Source organism: Electrophorus electricus, chromosome 18 (genome assembly GCF_041902795.1).
Source record: "Electrophorus electricus isolate QZ-2024a chromosome 18, ASM4190279v1, whole genome shotgun sequence".
NCBI lineage: Eukaryota > Metazoa > Chordata > Actinopteri > Gymnotiformes > Gymnotidae > Electrophorus > Electrophorus electricus.
In genome coordinates this window covers 10,589,726-10,605,000 of record NC_137514.1, presented here as the reverse complement: position 1 = coordinate 10,605,000, position 15,275 = coordinate 10,589,726, and the positions used below count along the sequence as shown (strand labels likewise).

The window sequence follows — 15,275 nt, the reverse complement described above, 5'->3', positions numbered from 1 at the left end:
GAACACGGACATGTTACAGCAATGAGCTGCAATGTCATGTATTGTTGTACATGACATGAGAATTCCCGAATTCCAGTCGGAATGTGATGTTTAACACACATGCTGATCTGTTTTGGGTCAAGTTGGAAATGAATAACATTGTTAGCAAATGGACACTTAATGTAGCCTGTGTGACTTTGTAATTAATTTAGTTAGTGGAGAATTGACATTACATAAATACTGAATCTGTGTTCATGAAGACATGTTTGTGACATTAGAAAATGTCTGCATGATTAAATGGCGGAAAGCGCTCCAAAATATCAAGTAGATGGAGTCACCATCTGAGGCTAAAGGCAACAGAGGACAAATAAGTACTTATCCTTCCTAGATGGCAACATTCTGGATTTTCTTGAGTTTACGCAGGACATTGCCGGGAGTTTTACTAGTGGTAGTCATAGCGACTGGCCAGATGATCTTTTCAGGTCAACTATGGCTCCTATCAACTATGGCTCATGATTGTGCATATCCCTACTTGGGTGAAACTGCTGGAACATGGGTAAACCTGCATGTGTGAAAGGGATTGTCGACGTGAAATTCAAATAAACAAGGCTATAGCACAAGAAAAGCTTCACCATGAACCATGGTAGAAGGACGTGGAAGAGGCAGACCCAAACACAGACAATCTCACATCTCAGAGTGAAAATCAGGGTGTTTACCCAAAGCCAGCCAACCCCAAAACACACATACACACAAGCACTCTCAGGGGTGGAAATTACCACTCCATCCTAGTGAGTTGTGGAAGCCAGCACACCACCTCCAAACCGCTCTGCCTGTGTTGATCTCTCTGCCTCACTCAGACTGCCTCTTTACATGGGCTCAGTGAATGGGCTGAGGGCGTGGCAGCTGAGCAGGACGCTAGGGAAATTATAAATCTGATCTAGCGTGCTGCATGCACAAAGGACTCCATTGTGTCCGGGCACCAGCCTTATGCCCTTCTGATCCCCTCCAAAAGGGCACGGTCAGCCAAGTACCCTGCAGCCAATCAGAGTTCATGATAAACCTCCCCACAAGCAGGAACAGGGTACCAATTCTGATGGCCAATTAAACCAAATGCCAAGGCCTTTTTAAAAAAAACTGCCAATGAGACCAGCCCCAATCTTTAAGAATTTATATAAAAATTTTGCTCTACATAAGTGCTAAATGGCACCTTTCTCTACTACTGGTTTCTGTAGCTTGTTTACAAGCTCCCATTAATGTTACATTGTTGCCAAACAAGTCTGAGAGCAATGATGCATTACTGTTGGGCTAATATCAACCCCAGAAGACTTTCAGTATTCAAAAAGCAGCTATAGCTAATACCAATGTGAGGACGTTATTATATATTTGTCTATTTTATATATATATATATATATATATATATATATATATATATATATATATATATATATATATATATATATATATACACACACACACACACACACACACACACACACACACACACACACATATATATATGGAACAATAATAATACATGAATATTACTTCATGAAAAGGGATATTTCAATAAGACCAATTTAGTGCAGTTGGTGATTGCAATCTTGCAGACAACTGTCCAGTGATTAAAACCAAGACGATCTAAGCCTACTTGTAGTCTGCTTGTTTTTGACTGGTTCATCATTACATAATTAGGATCAGATGACATTTATCGTATCTTTACCACATCGAGTACCATTTCACAAAATCCAAACATGGCCAGGATTCTCCAGCGGAGGTGTTTTGTTTTAGGGGACAATAACAACCCAGCCTCTTCCAAGCACCTGCTGTGATGGTGCCCTCTCACCAGCAGGCTCCGTCAGGCAATGATGGCGTGGCACATGGCCTTGTTTGTTTGGTTGTTTTTCTGTCACGTGTCTGTTCGGTTACACACCATGTGCCACTCAGGTGGTGCGTGTCTCACCTTATTCGCCACATCACCTGTGTCCCATTACGTTATGTGGCTCTTTTATAAGCAGTTTGTGTTGCTATAACTGACTGTTGGGCATTGGTCATGGTGGCTTTCCTTAGTTGTGGTTAGGGCATGTTTTGGTTTCATTTCATTACTTTCATTAAACTCTTCAGTTTCGTTACTCCTCAGGCCCACATTTGCTTTTTCTTTTCCTGTACGTTCTACACCCATTACACCTGTTATGCTCTGTAATTAAATTGTGTAATTTAATATTTGTAATTGTAATTAATGGTGTAGTAACACTGTATTAGTCATACTGAAGTGATATCAAGTTGCCCTAATTGCTTGCTTTAGTGAACATTACTACTGACTTTTTTTCCACCTAGCACTTGAAAGTGCAGGTACCAAATCCCATCCATATTTACGACAGGTTTTCCAGCACTACCAGTGCTCTGGGCTGGCAGAACATTGAGTGTTGGAACTGAGAAGATCCGATGCCCTTTCACTTGGTAGAGCCTCCATGGCGACAGACTTATACCACACTGTCACCCAAAGAGCACATGACCCCTCACACACTCCCATTGGTCTCCAGCTACAGAGAGCAGTGCCACTAATGAAAACTTTTTATGCATCAGGAGAACTGATGGCTGATTTGCCCGTTTCACAAAGTCAAGACTTAGAACCTTCAAAAAATGAAAGAAAATGCACTTATACGTTTTCAAGTGGACAGATTAGTATTGCGAGGCTGGATGGTGTTAAGAGGCCACTGAAAATAAGTGACACACATTCATAAAACTGGGAAATCAGTTAATTTACTGTCTGTTTCAAATTAAAGCAACAATCTCTTATCATTGCTATGGTTGTCACAAGTGTGTGTCAGTGTGCAAGTATATCAAGCAATCAAGCGATTTCTCCCTGAACCCACTAAGTGTCCAAGCCTCTGTCTCCGAGCATAACTGCTGCATGACGTCAGGAAGGAATTTATGGGAAGTGTCTGTATACAGAATCCCCAGGATCTGTGTGTTTATGTGTGCGTCAGAGTGTGAGAAAAACAGATACTGGGGTGGGGAGAAGGATTTAGTGACTGAACACCTGAAGGAGGGGAAAGAAAGAAAGAACAAATAAAGTATGAGATGTGAACTTTGGTTTATATCCACTCTGAATTACGATGGGAGATCGGGCTTATGACAGAAACAGCCTCTGCAGCATGTACTATATAACACTTATTCCTTTGACCTCGGGGAATAGATGTACTAGAGGCTTCATATGACCACATTTTCTGGACTTGTTTTTGCCCACTTCTCTTTTGCTTGTTTCACATAATACTGAAGCATAGCGGGTATGTCTGTAAGTGTTTTTGTGTGTGTGTGTGTGTGTGTGTGTAAGAACACTCCAAAAAGCCAAAATGGTCCAGTCATTTTCCCCCTGACAATCCAGTTAAGCTCAGTGCATCAAGATAAAGGTCACCCAAGTCTCACAAAGCCACTATCACTGGGTACACACACACGCACACACAGGTGTGGAAGTTGACCAGTCTCACCCCTGTCTTGGAAGTTGACCAGTCTCACCCCTCACCCTGCCTAGTTCTCTCTCCCTCTTGTCTGTAGGCTATACATTCAGTGCCATTTCCTCTTTTCATGTCAACTCGCCAGTCAACTTCTCTTTATCTTACTGGCTGCAGTCTGTGTTACATTCATATATATATATATATATATATATATATATATATATATATATATATATATATACACACACACACACACACACACACATTTTTTATTTTATTTATTTATTTTTTTCAGTACTATTACTGGCCACCAAAACTGAGTTCCATGTTTAGCTGCAAATTTCTGTAGCTATATCTCTTCGTTCATTCAGGGGGTAGGAAACTATTCTGCTCAGTTGATAATGCTCATGATTAAAAACAAACAAACAAAAAAAACTGGAAACAAAACTAAACTCTGTAAGTCTTCCATCGGCTATTCTAATGGACAGCTTGCCAAGTGACAACGTGTAACACCTCATACTGCCGTGGGAGGTGTCAAGATAAACATAAATATTGGTATTTTGACACACTGCGAGTGTCAAACCGAGTCCGGCTAGTTGGAGCTTCACAAAAGAACCGGTGCCCGGCTTCGTGTATATCACACGGTGTTTTCCCTGTGCTACTCCCTCACGCCGTTTAAAAATGCATGGACAGCGGGTTATTACGGGCAAGCAGATCTGCTCGGTAGCCACGGGGCATTCACGACGACTCGATGCCATAACGACGCAGCCGAAGCAAAATTATTTATTGTGATTATTTGTGGAGTACAATGCCAAAACACGTGGACACGTTAAAGTTGCACAAGTTAGCATAGGCGAGTCGCCCTGTAATATGGCGGCGGGTAGGACGTTAGAAGTCAAATCTGTTAACAAGTGTAATCCTGCGTCGATTAAAGGCACTTACCTGAACTGAATCGTTTGCCATATCGGTTCTTTGGAAAAAACTGTCGGTACGGTGAATCTCCACGGATTTATCAGGTACTCCAAAGGAACGGAAGCAATCCTTTCAGATAAGATGTGATCCTGTATGTTTGATAATTGTTTTAAAGCAAAATCCAACAATGCTTCAATAACATATCCCGACGCTTATATACTATAAGATTCACTCGTGTCCAGTGTTCCGCAATACATGTCATCCGTGGTTCAACCAAAATGTATTTTCCCAAAATGAAAGGGAGAGCTTTTCCACCCAAAACATCAATCAACTAGCAAGAAGTTAAAACAATTTCTACAAAAAAAACCAACACAAGAACATTAAAACCTCTTTAGTTTATGGCTATCTAGCGTCGACCATCATTTGACTAACAACGGTGGACACTCTTCATCCGTACCCATGACACGCTCAAACACCACCGACTTCTTCAGACGCATCACCGGACAGAAACATGTTCATTTGCTGGCTGCTTCAAAACATGCAACTTGAACTGAGCAAATTGAGCCAGCTGAAGCTACAGCTAGCTGACCAGCTAGAGCGGGCAATAAGTTGCTCTGTTCAGTACATCTCACCGAGCCATTTGTTAGTCGTCGCCCGTCCAATAACATAAATGATCGCAACCACCGCTTGCCCTCAGCCAGAGCTGACGATATCTGTATTAGCGACAAGTAAAATAACTCCGTAAACGCGTCCTTTTTTTTTGTTGGTTTTATTACTTGCTCGGTCAAAAAGATAGCTGCATTCGGGACCTTGAATCAATATCGGCTCGAGCGGGAGGGTCCACGGTATCCCCAGGCGCGCGGGCGGGCTCGCGCAGTGACAACAGGGAACCAGAGCGCGCTCTACAAATCATGTGATCAAATTGAGGAAAGACAATAAAGCCTCATCGGGTTTACTTTATAATTCAAGCATTACTAAATGTGCGTTTAAAAAAAAATAAATAAATAAAATAAATGTATTTTCCATATATTTGTCTTAGGTAATTTTAATATGCTAACTTGTATTTACTGAATTCCATGTTTACTGTTTTGTACTTGATTATGACACTATAATAAAGTCATAATGCTGATGTCGTACTATTTAATTCTTTACGGAGGTTACTGATCCTCGGAACATTTTTTTTCTAGTGACTGAGTTATCACCGAATGACATATGAATTAAATAACTGTAAAATCTTTACAGTAAAGTAACGATAATTTTTATATTTGTTTCTGGATACGTTACACGACAATATTCGAAGTCGCACACAACTAGTATTTTGCAATTGCGAGCACTAAATTTTACGTTAAATATCTGAAACGTTCCCGGGCTCTTCAACAAGTCACGTGTTTACCGTTGAGGGAATTTGCTGTGTGGGAATCACTTGAACCTTCATCGACATTTCAGCTTTGAACATAACAAACGTACAAATTCGGTAACATAACATTGTCTCTTCAGCAGCACTGAATGACAAACGAAGCCTAACTGTATCATACCTTTTTATTTCGACGGTGTATGCTAACTGGCTGAAACGCTAGTCTTTTTTGAGCGAAGAGATGGTTGTTTAGTTAGCACAACTGGTAAAAAAAAAAACCGCTCGCGATTAGCAAGGCGCTGAGCCTAAAAAGGAGAATAATTCCGAGTCATCACAGAAAGGAACGAGTAAAGCACGCAAGACGCTACATTTTGTTCATTTCAACAGATGAAACGTTTTATTACTTATCGTATACATAACCACAAATTATTTGTCTTGAATCCACTTGACTTTTTCGCATCCGTAATTCCGGACAGCAGTGTATTGGCGCCGTTTGCCGGTGAAGAAATGCACTGCGCGCAACCACAAAGGGCCGCGACTCCGTCCCAGTCGCAAATGAGAATAATGGATAACGAAATACATCACATAGAAGAGCAGCTCCACTATCTTCTTAGCAAAACCGACGAGTTTCAGGATCACCTCCTGTACAGGTGCAATGAAAATAATTTTTTGTTTCATTTCTTTTAAATGCCATTTGTCGTCCTGATTTAAATGATGTCTGTATTTGCCGTTGTCTATATTCCAAATTCCAGCAGTTCTTAGGAAGTCGCAGTGTTCTTGTGCAAACACACAGACCCACCTGCAAACAAATCAGAACAAAACTGATAACTTTAGATCATTGCAAGTTAACATGACCAACTGAAAAACCACCCTTTCTATGGGCCCTGTAGCCAAGGCTGTTTAAAGAACAAGGGATTTGCTGAAGCGGTGCAATCATTCCTGCGGGTTTGTCAGTTATTCTTCACCTACCTGGAGTCTCTGGCCCGTGACTCTTTTCCTGATCGTTCTCACCTGCACCCCTACATACGCCATCGAGTAAGAACCTGTGTTCCACTCATCGATCCAAAACAGCACTGTGCTTGTGTGTTGATGTAAATGCCTTCTTATTTTGTAAATACCTTTGAATACTGTTTTGAGATCAAGCCTGTGTTTGACTGGGTTTATTTTGGCTGCAGACGCGCGCACACGCACGTATGCTCACTGCCTCTGTTCTCTCCTACAGCTGTTGCACTTCACTCAGCGGATGTGCACTAGGCTGGAGCAGATGGTGCTCATGTTCGCCTCCTTTGGCTGGGTCTCTCTGGAAGAGTCTGACCCGTCCGGGTAAGAGCCCACCGGACACCATACCCACGTGTGGCCTTACAGTGCCCCTCTACAGTCTCTTACAGTGTAGAGGGAGCGCTGACCAAACAAGAAAGGGTGAAAGAAAGCTTCCTTCCATTGTAAACAGCAGTGGCGGTTTTTAAAGGGCTACACACAATGATTAAGCCTTACATTTAGAACTTAGTTTTTTTCTCCCCAATATATTTATTAAGGTTTTCAGTCATGGTAACAGACAAAATATACAGTAAATTACAGAATACAAAAATATATATTTAAAAAAGAAAAATATAAAACACAAAAAGGATATACAGAATGACATTTCTGAGCAGACAATTAACTCCAAGATGATTGGCATGCAGGACTTTGAAAGGGGCACTAAAGGCTCGTTTGCCTTATTGTTGCTAGTACTGCATTGCTAAACATTTTGCTGGAGATTCGACACGCCATGAGTATCCCTCACTGTCTGGTCATTGTGCTCTTGACCCGTGCCGTGAACAAACGTACACAAACCCCGACACCGCTCTGGAAACTATGAGATCCATGTGGACAAAACACAGCTGTTGTCATCTGACATTTACAGCAGGCTGAAGATGACCTTTCAGCAAAATCCAGATGTAAATCCTAGCATAACAATGTTCTGGCTTTAAAAAAAAAAAATTATTATTTTTTTTGCAAAGTTTATAACTGAAAAGGGATTGCTGAAATCAGGTAATGTTTCACTGTGACATTAGTTACACTGTGCTTAAATATGGCATTTTTACTGCAATGTGTTCATCTTACCAAGGCTTTTCTCTCATGATTCCATCATTATGCTCCTATAATATACACTATACTATGCACTAATGCTCCCTAATGCCATTTTAATTGTATTTGATTATCCTAATGCATGTTATTATATGGAAAGGAGTGATTGGTTGACTGCATCTTATAGGTACGTTCTCTCTCCTCCCCCTTCAGCATCTCTCATTTCTACATCGGCCAGTGTCAGGTAGATAGCGTCAAGGTTTCGATCTTCCGCTACTGTTGCCCCACCCCCTTCTTGGCCTTGCCCAATAGCAAGCTATACAAGTGCATGCGCTGGAATGTGGAGTATGAAAGAGGATCAGATGGGGGAGGACAAGAGGAAAAGAAAGAGGCGTGGTCAGCGGGAACCTGGGACATGGAAAGAGGACAGGTGGAAAGAGGGAGAAAGGCGGAAGGACAGGGAATCAACAGCACAGAGTAGTGAGTGAGGCTGAGAGAAAATGAATGATCTTTTTCACCCCTCTGCAATTCTGTCTCTCAGATGAGTGTTTTCCATTTGAAAGTTCAGGAAGTAGTGTTGTAGGTCTGTGTTGTAAATGGCAGTCTCATGTTACATTCTGTAAGAAACGTAGTGCATTAGCTACACAGCCCATGAAATCCATTAAACTTTCATAGTTCAATTGATGTCAGGTAAGCAGCTATATCAGACTTGTGAGGTTTTGAGCACTGACCTTTCGAAAATCATCTTATGCTTGTCAGTAAACAATAAGAGATGAAGATTTATTAACAAGTGAAACATTAACAAAACAAACCTTTTGTATTTTTGCTTGTTATGTACGAAGTCATGACAATAGTGATTGTAATGATGGTAACAATTTAAGGAACCCATTACAGCAATACTTCAGGCCATGTATTAACTTATACTGACAAGTAGTTCAGTATGGATAGTGCTGTCCATGATGTTAAGACATTAGATCTGTAATCTGCCCCAATCTCCTCTCATAGCTACTTCCTGTGCTGCGAGGACATCCCCGTGGGGGAGAGAGGAGGAAGAGGAGAGGAGGGCCAAACAAGAAAGGGGATGTGGTCCATAGGCCAGTGGGTGCAAACATATCCAGACCCCAACGCCGACCACATCTACGACTGGTAACCCTAGCACATCTCACACAGGGAGGGGACTCACGGCAGTGTTAGCCTTGTACCATGGAAGACGAACCCACACTCCAAACAGCAACTGTCTAGCACTTCACAGGAGATTTAGTTCCAAGGTTAAATATAGTCCTACATCACCATTGCTTTTCAGACATTTATGCTCGGGGGGCCCTACAAAATTCCCCCCTTTGAAAAGGTTGCGTCACGGTCCGTGAAATGTGACTTTTCCCATGAAATATCCGTTTTTATGTGGTATGCAGGATTTTGTTAATCGCATACATCCTAACAGTTTATGGCTTAACTCAACACCTTGTGTTGAAGAGTCAAATGAGAATATTATGCAGGGCTGATTATTTAAATGCAACGAACACTGACGTTCCTGGTTTTGACAAAAACCTTTCATTGGAATTAAAAACATCGCTGTTAGGTTTAGGTTAGGAAAATGATTGAGGCTCCAGCGTGTTGCATGCCGACTTCTATAGACTACTTCTTCTATGAGGCTGCAGCAGTCTAGTCGAGAGCGAGCCCTTTCAAAACCATAGCCTGGTCAAAACATGGATAAGTATTTTAATCTGTGAAAAAGCATGAAGCCTAACCCCATCTCCTGGTGTTCTGTGCTTATCATGACATTAAAGTAGGCCGTTAACCTTGCCATGCTATGATAAATTACTCCTAGCTAGCCAACCTACGTAATTATCTAAGTGTTACTTCAATAGCTAAAGCCATGAAATGTAGCATGTCTTCTAAAATACATGAAATCCATCATTTTTGAGAAACTCTGACCGTGAAGTTAACCAATTTTGTGTCAAATTTAGTAGGGCCCTATTAATGCTATATGGGATTTAACATTTAAATACAACTAGTTATGCGGTTGCCGCCTTTCTAAAGCATCACCATGTATTCTTTACCTGTATGAGGTTTGGCCAAAAAAAGCATTTATTTTAGTTCTACCGATAGGCAGAAGACAAGCCGGGACACACACATTTATATTCTAACACATGAAGCTCACAGCAGGCTTCAGTTTTGGGTTTTGTGCTACATATGCAATACATGGCTGTGTGTGTTGTCAGGGTCCTGTGTGCAGTTCCTCAGGGTCAGTACAAGCAGTTGGTGTGTCTGGGTGAGAAGGAACCCTTAAACTGCATCGCCACAGATTACCTGCTGGAGGCGCTGTTCTCTGGAGCAGCACCAAGCATCAGCCATGGAAGAGGTCCATGTACTGTTCATAACATGGCATGAAGAGCCATGACACCTTGTGTTCATAACGCTTTGTTCATGTTGATTAATGGTGTGTTAGTTCATACTTTTGCGGTCTGATGTTTTATAGGATAAACCCTGCCTAGAAAAATGTTTGAGCGAGGTCTTCAGTTGTATGCTTAAATGTTCAATAAAATAAAACTGAAAGTTCATTAAACAATCCACTTTTATTTTTCAGCATTCAAATGGTACTGACCAACAGTCATTACTCTTATAAAATATGAAAAACATTCATTGGTGAGTAAAACGAGCTGCCATGCTTTGATGTCCACATTTACAAATTGGAAACAAATACAAAAATAACATTCCTTCATTTTAAAATAAATTACAAAAATATACATGTTGGAGATGTACCCAACACTAATAATTATGTTTGTTGTGCATAATTCATTTGACATCAGAGTGGATATGTGGTTTTAAAAAGGGCATGTATTAATTTCTTATTCCAGTTTTGTAATTCTGGTCCCACATTTTAAACTACATTATTTATAGTACATCATTAAACATGATTGTGGACAAGTCCAGAAAATTGTAAAAGCCTCAACATTATGAAGGCAAAAGGTGTCAAAAGCTGGAAAACAGTAGTACTGGTCTGACTATTCCTATTCAATTCCCTGATTGTAGTAACACACTGACTAAAATTGTAAAGGAAACAAATCAAATCCACAGTTCAAAGAAAAACAAGTCTAAATATCCTAGAATGCCTAGAATATCCTAGAATGTATACGCTTCAGTTTAAATAATCTAAGTCTCAGTGGACCATTTAATCTTTCTAGCATCCATCTATATCCATGTGATCATTAAGGAACTCAAGTACAAGGACAATGGCATTACAGCATAAACACTCAAAGTAGGGACTTGGGTTTTAACTATAGAATCACTTACACATCCAAAATCTCATTTATACTGCTGCAAGTCATGGTGAGGCACCAGCTACATACAAACAGAAGGACACATTTCACAGGAAACGGGCTAGTACAATTACAAAATATTACAATAAGACATACAGGCAAAGTTTCTAATATAATGAATTTGACACTTCATGTCGGATACAGTGTAGGACAACACATGATGGCAAAAACCATTCATGAAAGCAAAAATGGCATTTCTGGCGTCAGGGGTAATAGGGAGGCACAGAAAATCCGATGTGGATTTTGCCTGTGTGGTGTTTCAGTTCAGCCCCTACTAACATCACTGAATCTAGACAGCTAGTTCTTAATTGTACGAATTGGTTAAAAATATATTTGTGTATTTGTGCTTGTTTTATATCCATTTTATTTAGAAACTGAGCACCATTTTTGCAATGTTCACAACAGTTCTGCTCATCCTGCGTGAAGTTCAGTGCAGCTAATGTATATTTATATCTTATCTGGTGTGAAACGAAGGCTGTTGATGAACGCTTTAAAAACAAACTGAAAACTCCGTCTACAACCTGTATTTATATGCTACAAATACTTCCTCACATTTTTGCTACAGTACAACCCATTCCATTTCTTTAACAATGCCACCCAAGTTACAATGAACTGCTGCACCTTGAAGGTCTGAAATATGAAGGTCTCAATAGCAAGGGGGGAAAAATAAAAAATAAAAAAAAAATAAAAAAAGAAATTCTTGAAGCTAATCCTTTAACTTAATATAAAATACTCTGACTCCATTGCCTCATCAATAGAGGAAATACTTCTAGAGCTGTACTGCAGCATCATCATGGAAGATTCGGAGTTATATTTCCTGGATTAATCAGAGCTTCAGTTCTGTTTGGCAAATCTATATCCAGTCCTGAATTTTCAAATTATTTGAAGATTATACCTGGACTTCAACAACTATCCATGTTCAGTAACATGAATTAACAACTAGTAAATACAAAATCAGTTTTATAGTCGAGGTTGGCGGTTTAACATCTCTGGTCTACACCAGACCATTCTTCTCTCCCCCCCCTTAGCCTTACTGGTTTACAGTGCTTTAGTCTGTTAATTTCACACACATGATGAAAAAACATTGTCAACAGGCAACGCGAAGATTCGACCATAACCTTGGATGCCAACTTTCACAAAGACTTTGGAAAATGGAAGATTCTAGTATATCCAGTACAATGACCCACTTTAAGACCAGAGGCCTTCTCTCCTTATTTCCTCGGAAATGGACATTGTTCCTTTCAATTACAGAAAAAAATGAGGATGACGGTCAGTCTTTCAGACAGTCAAGTACACTACTCAAAGACAAAGCAGGATGTAATCAATCAATCTCCATGAGGTCTGGCATAAAACCAGACAGAACTATTTGCTCATCAAGTTGCTCAGCTAAACAACTGTAGATGAACATGAATGAGCCTTGTGAGAGCACAGTCTTCACAGTAAACCTGATTAAGTAAATGGCCTTTTGGCTCCAAGGGCTGGTGTGATACAGCAAAGCCATCCGTCAGAGGTGGGACGTGTAGTGTACAAGATGACTCAGCCCAATGTGCTGTGTATTCTAGACAAAGTGTAAAAAAATGGATGGCTGTCAGTAACATGGGAGGAGAGAAGACGCCGTCAATTACAGACACCATGTGCGAGACCACAGATTATGTCACGTTACACAAGCCAAACGGGATTTTAGCTAAAACCATTTGTTGATGATGTAACTAAGACAGGCAAGTTGACATTCAGAACTTCTTGCATGTAAACCAAAAAGGAAGAGAATTTCTACGTGGCACCTGTCACAAAAGTACCGAAACGGATGCTATGGATGCTAAATCAGCACAAAAATGTAATGTTAAAAATATGCATGGTTCAGAGAAACCATAACATTCCTCATTCGTGTTTCTCATTCCCAAACTCAAGATCAACCAGTTCATCCAAATTTTTGGTCTCTCTCATCCCCAAAATCCTGAACCATGGGGGAAAAACAAACAAACAAACAAACAAACAAACAAAAACCCGTACCTGAAAATCCAGATCACTGGAAACACTACCCCACCACCAATCCCCCGTCTTCAGTTAAGTGTCTTTAGCCTTAATGATGAGTCTCCACCTCGACTACTGTCCACTCCCCTTGAGGGGAGCTACCTGAAGCCTCAGGCGAAAAGCTGCTCACGCATGTGACTGTGGCAGAGGTTGGGGTGATTGGGGGCAAGAGGTCAGGCCACAGGCTGGTCTCCAAAGGACTGAGCGTTCCCCCCGCTGACGTGAGCAGGAGCGGTGGGCAGCCATCTCCGGACAGCAGCAGTGTCTGGTTGATCAGCTGCTGGACGATGTCGACCTTCTTGCTCCAGTCAAGCTCTGGAGGACAGGGCCACTGGGGTAGGTGGGAGGGCGTGAGAGGAGGCTGTTCAAGCGCAGCAGGAGGGTTTAGCTGTGCCTGGTCCTTGATTGATTCTGCCCAGTCACACAGTGAATCATCTCCCGAAGCATTGTTTTTTGGAGAACTGGAATGGGTCTCCATGTCGCTACTCATGCCTTTAATGGATCTTTCACATTCTGTCATTTCTGCCTTCTCTTTTATCACCATTTCCTCTACTTTCCTATTGCCTTGGTAGTCGTCCTCTGCCTCGCTGGGCTCCAATGCTTCATAGATGGTGCAAAGTCCAGAAGGGGAGAGAAGAACTGTAGTCATTGCCTTTTGTTGCTTGTTCTGGTGCTTATTTCGTTGTTCCAGTTCTTGCTGCCACTGCATGATCTGCTGCCTCTGCTCCAGCTCCTTCTGCTCCTGTTGAAGCTGCAGCTGAAGCAGATGCCTCCTCTGGTTCTCCAACTCACTCTCCTTCAGCTCCCCCTCTTGCGCTTCCTCCACAAGCACCTCCTTGTGCTGCTCCTCCTCCTCGCGTCTCTCAGCCCGTCGGCTCTGTTGCTCATGGCGCTGTTCAATCTCCCAGAGCTTCTGCTGGTGACGCTCTAGCCGTCGGAGCTGAGCATTGGTGCCTGTGCTCTGCGCTCGAGGATTAAGGCTGACAGGCAAATGAGGCAAGTGGGTTATGTGATCCACATGTGGCCGGAGGCGGGGCTGCAGGTCGATTGTGGGCATTTCTTGCAAGAAGCAGAGGTTCCTTCCTGTAAACAGGGGAAATGGTCCAAGCAGGAGTTAGAAAGGGAAAGAGCAGCAAAGCAACAGAGTGAACGTGTGAAGTAAGAACACATTTAGTGTGATGAAAGGGGTGGAAGCATAAATCATTACAGTGGAGGGCTATGCAAGTGGCAGATAAGCATAGACAAACGACCAACAACAAAATAAAATGACATTTAATACATTTGCAGAAAATTGCTCAAAACGAGAAATTTGTGAAAAGATTTTGTGCAGGTTTTTTGCAATGAAAGCGGCCACACCCTGTATATGCAGTAACCACTAGCTTGCAAATCCATATCTTGTTAAAAAAATTTAAAACCCTTGACAACCCTTTAACAGTGCAGTTAGTTGAACTCATGCAAGACTGAGCACTCACCATGCATATTAGAACCAAACAGCAATGTTTGTTGGTGCGCCAACACGGTTTGAATAAAATGCATACAAATTCCATGCCCACACACACACACACACACACACACACAGAGTAACATGCATCAAGCAAGCCACTAGTGAACTTTCACTGTTCTGGTGGGCATGCAGTTCAAACAAGTGAGGTTGTAGTGAAATAAGTGCTTTATGCCAGCAAATGCATCTTAAGGGAGTGTGCAATTTGAAACAAACATTCAAGTGAACAGAATTAACAGTCTTTTCAGTGCAGGTCAGTGCGCATCAGACAGCTGTTTAAAAGTTCATCCAACTGAACTCAGGTTGGCTGGGTGATTAAAGCAGTGCACTTCCTCAGTACAGAGTTGTGAGGGGGCGGGCGAAAAGCCGAGGAACCAAACCACACATTCAAGAATGACCAAAAAAAAAAATTCAATTAAAAAAAAAAAAAAAAGAAAAAAAAAAAAAGTAAAAAACAAACAAAAAACAAAACCAACCAAAAAAAAAAGGGGGGGGGGGGGGGGGCGGAACAGAGAGGGAGTGAAGGACTAAAAGCACCTTGATAACGACTGAGATCCAGAAGCCTGGTAGTATCAGATCTCGCTTGAGGTCCTTCCTCCTCGGGATGGTGGAAGTCGAGGAGGATAAAAGGGTTCAATAAACAAAGGAGAGGCGGA

At 41.5% G+C, this 15,275-nt stretch overlaps 3 protein-coding genes across 4 annotated transcripts in view; 1 reads left to right on the top strand and 2 right to left on the bottom strand.

The window, feature by feature from the left end:
• Positions 1-5,207, bottom strand: part of pkn1a (protein kinase N1a) — a 38,733-nt gene extending 33,526 nt beyond the window's left edge. The window contains exon 1 of the mRNA XM_035534948.2: positions 4,377-5,207. Coding sequence (XP_035390841.1) covers positions 4,377-4,397 — 21 coding nt within the window. The 5' untranslated portion in view covers positions 4,398-5,207. The remainder of the gene's footprint in view (positions 1-4,376) is intronic.
• Positions 5,208-5,770: 563 nt separating this feature from the next.
• c18h19orf67 (chromosome 18 C19orf67 homolog) lies at positions 5,771-10,519 on the top strand. Its single transcript, XM_081701718.1, has 6 exons — positions 5,771-6,350; positions 6,591-6,735; positions 6,923-7,023; positions 7,981-8,247; positions 8,773-8,913; positions 9,990-10,519. The coding sequence occupies exons 1-6, from the start codon at positions 6,088-6,090 to the stop codon at positions 10,156-10,158; spliced, it is 1,086 nt and encodes a 361-aa protein (XP_081557844.1). The 5' UTR covers positions 5,771-6,087; the 3' UTR covers positions 10,159-10,519.
• The window catches only part of prr36a (proline rich 36a), a 26,469-nt gene continuing 21,518 nt past the window's right edge, over positions 10,325-15,275 (bottom strand). The window contains exons 6-7 of one of the 2 annotated variants that reach the window (XR_014118349.1): positions 13,098-14,201; positions 10,325-12,645 (exon numbers count right to left, since the gene is read on the bottom strand). Coding sequence is in view for 1 of the 2 variants with exons in the window: in XM_035534865.2 (XP_035390758.2) it covers positions 13,168-14,201 (1,034 nt within the window). In the remaining variant the exon portion in view is untranslated. Of the gene's footprint in view, positions 14,202-15,275 lie in introns of both variants that reach the window. The other variant, XM_035534865.2, reaches the window with a different exon arrangement.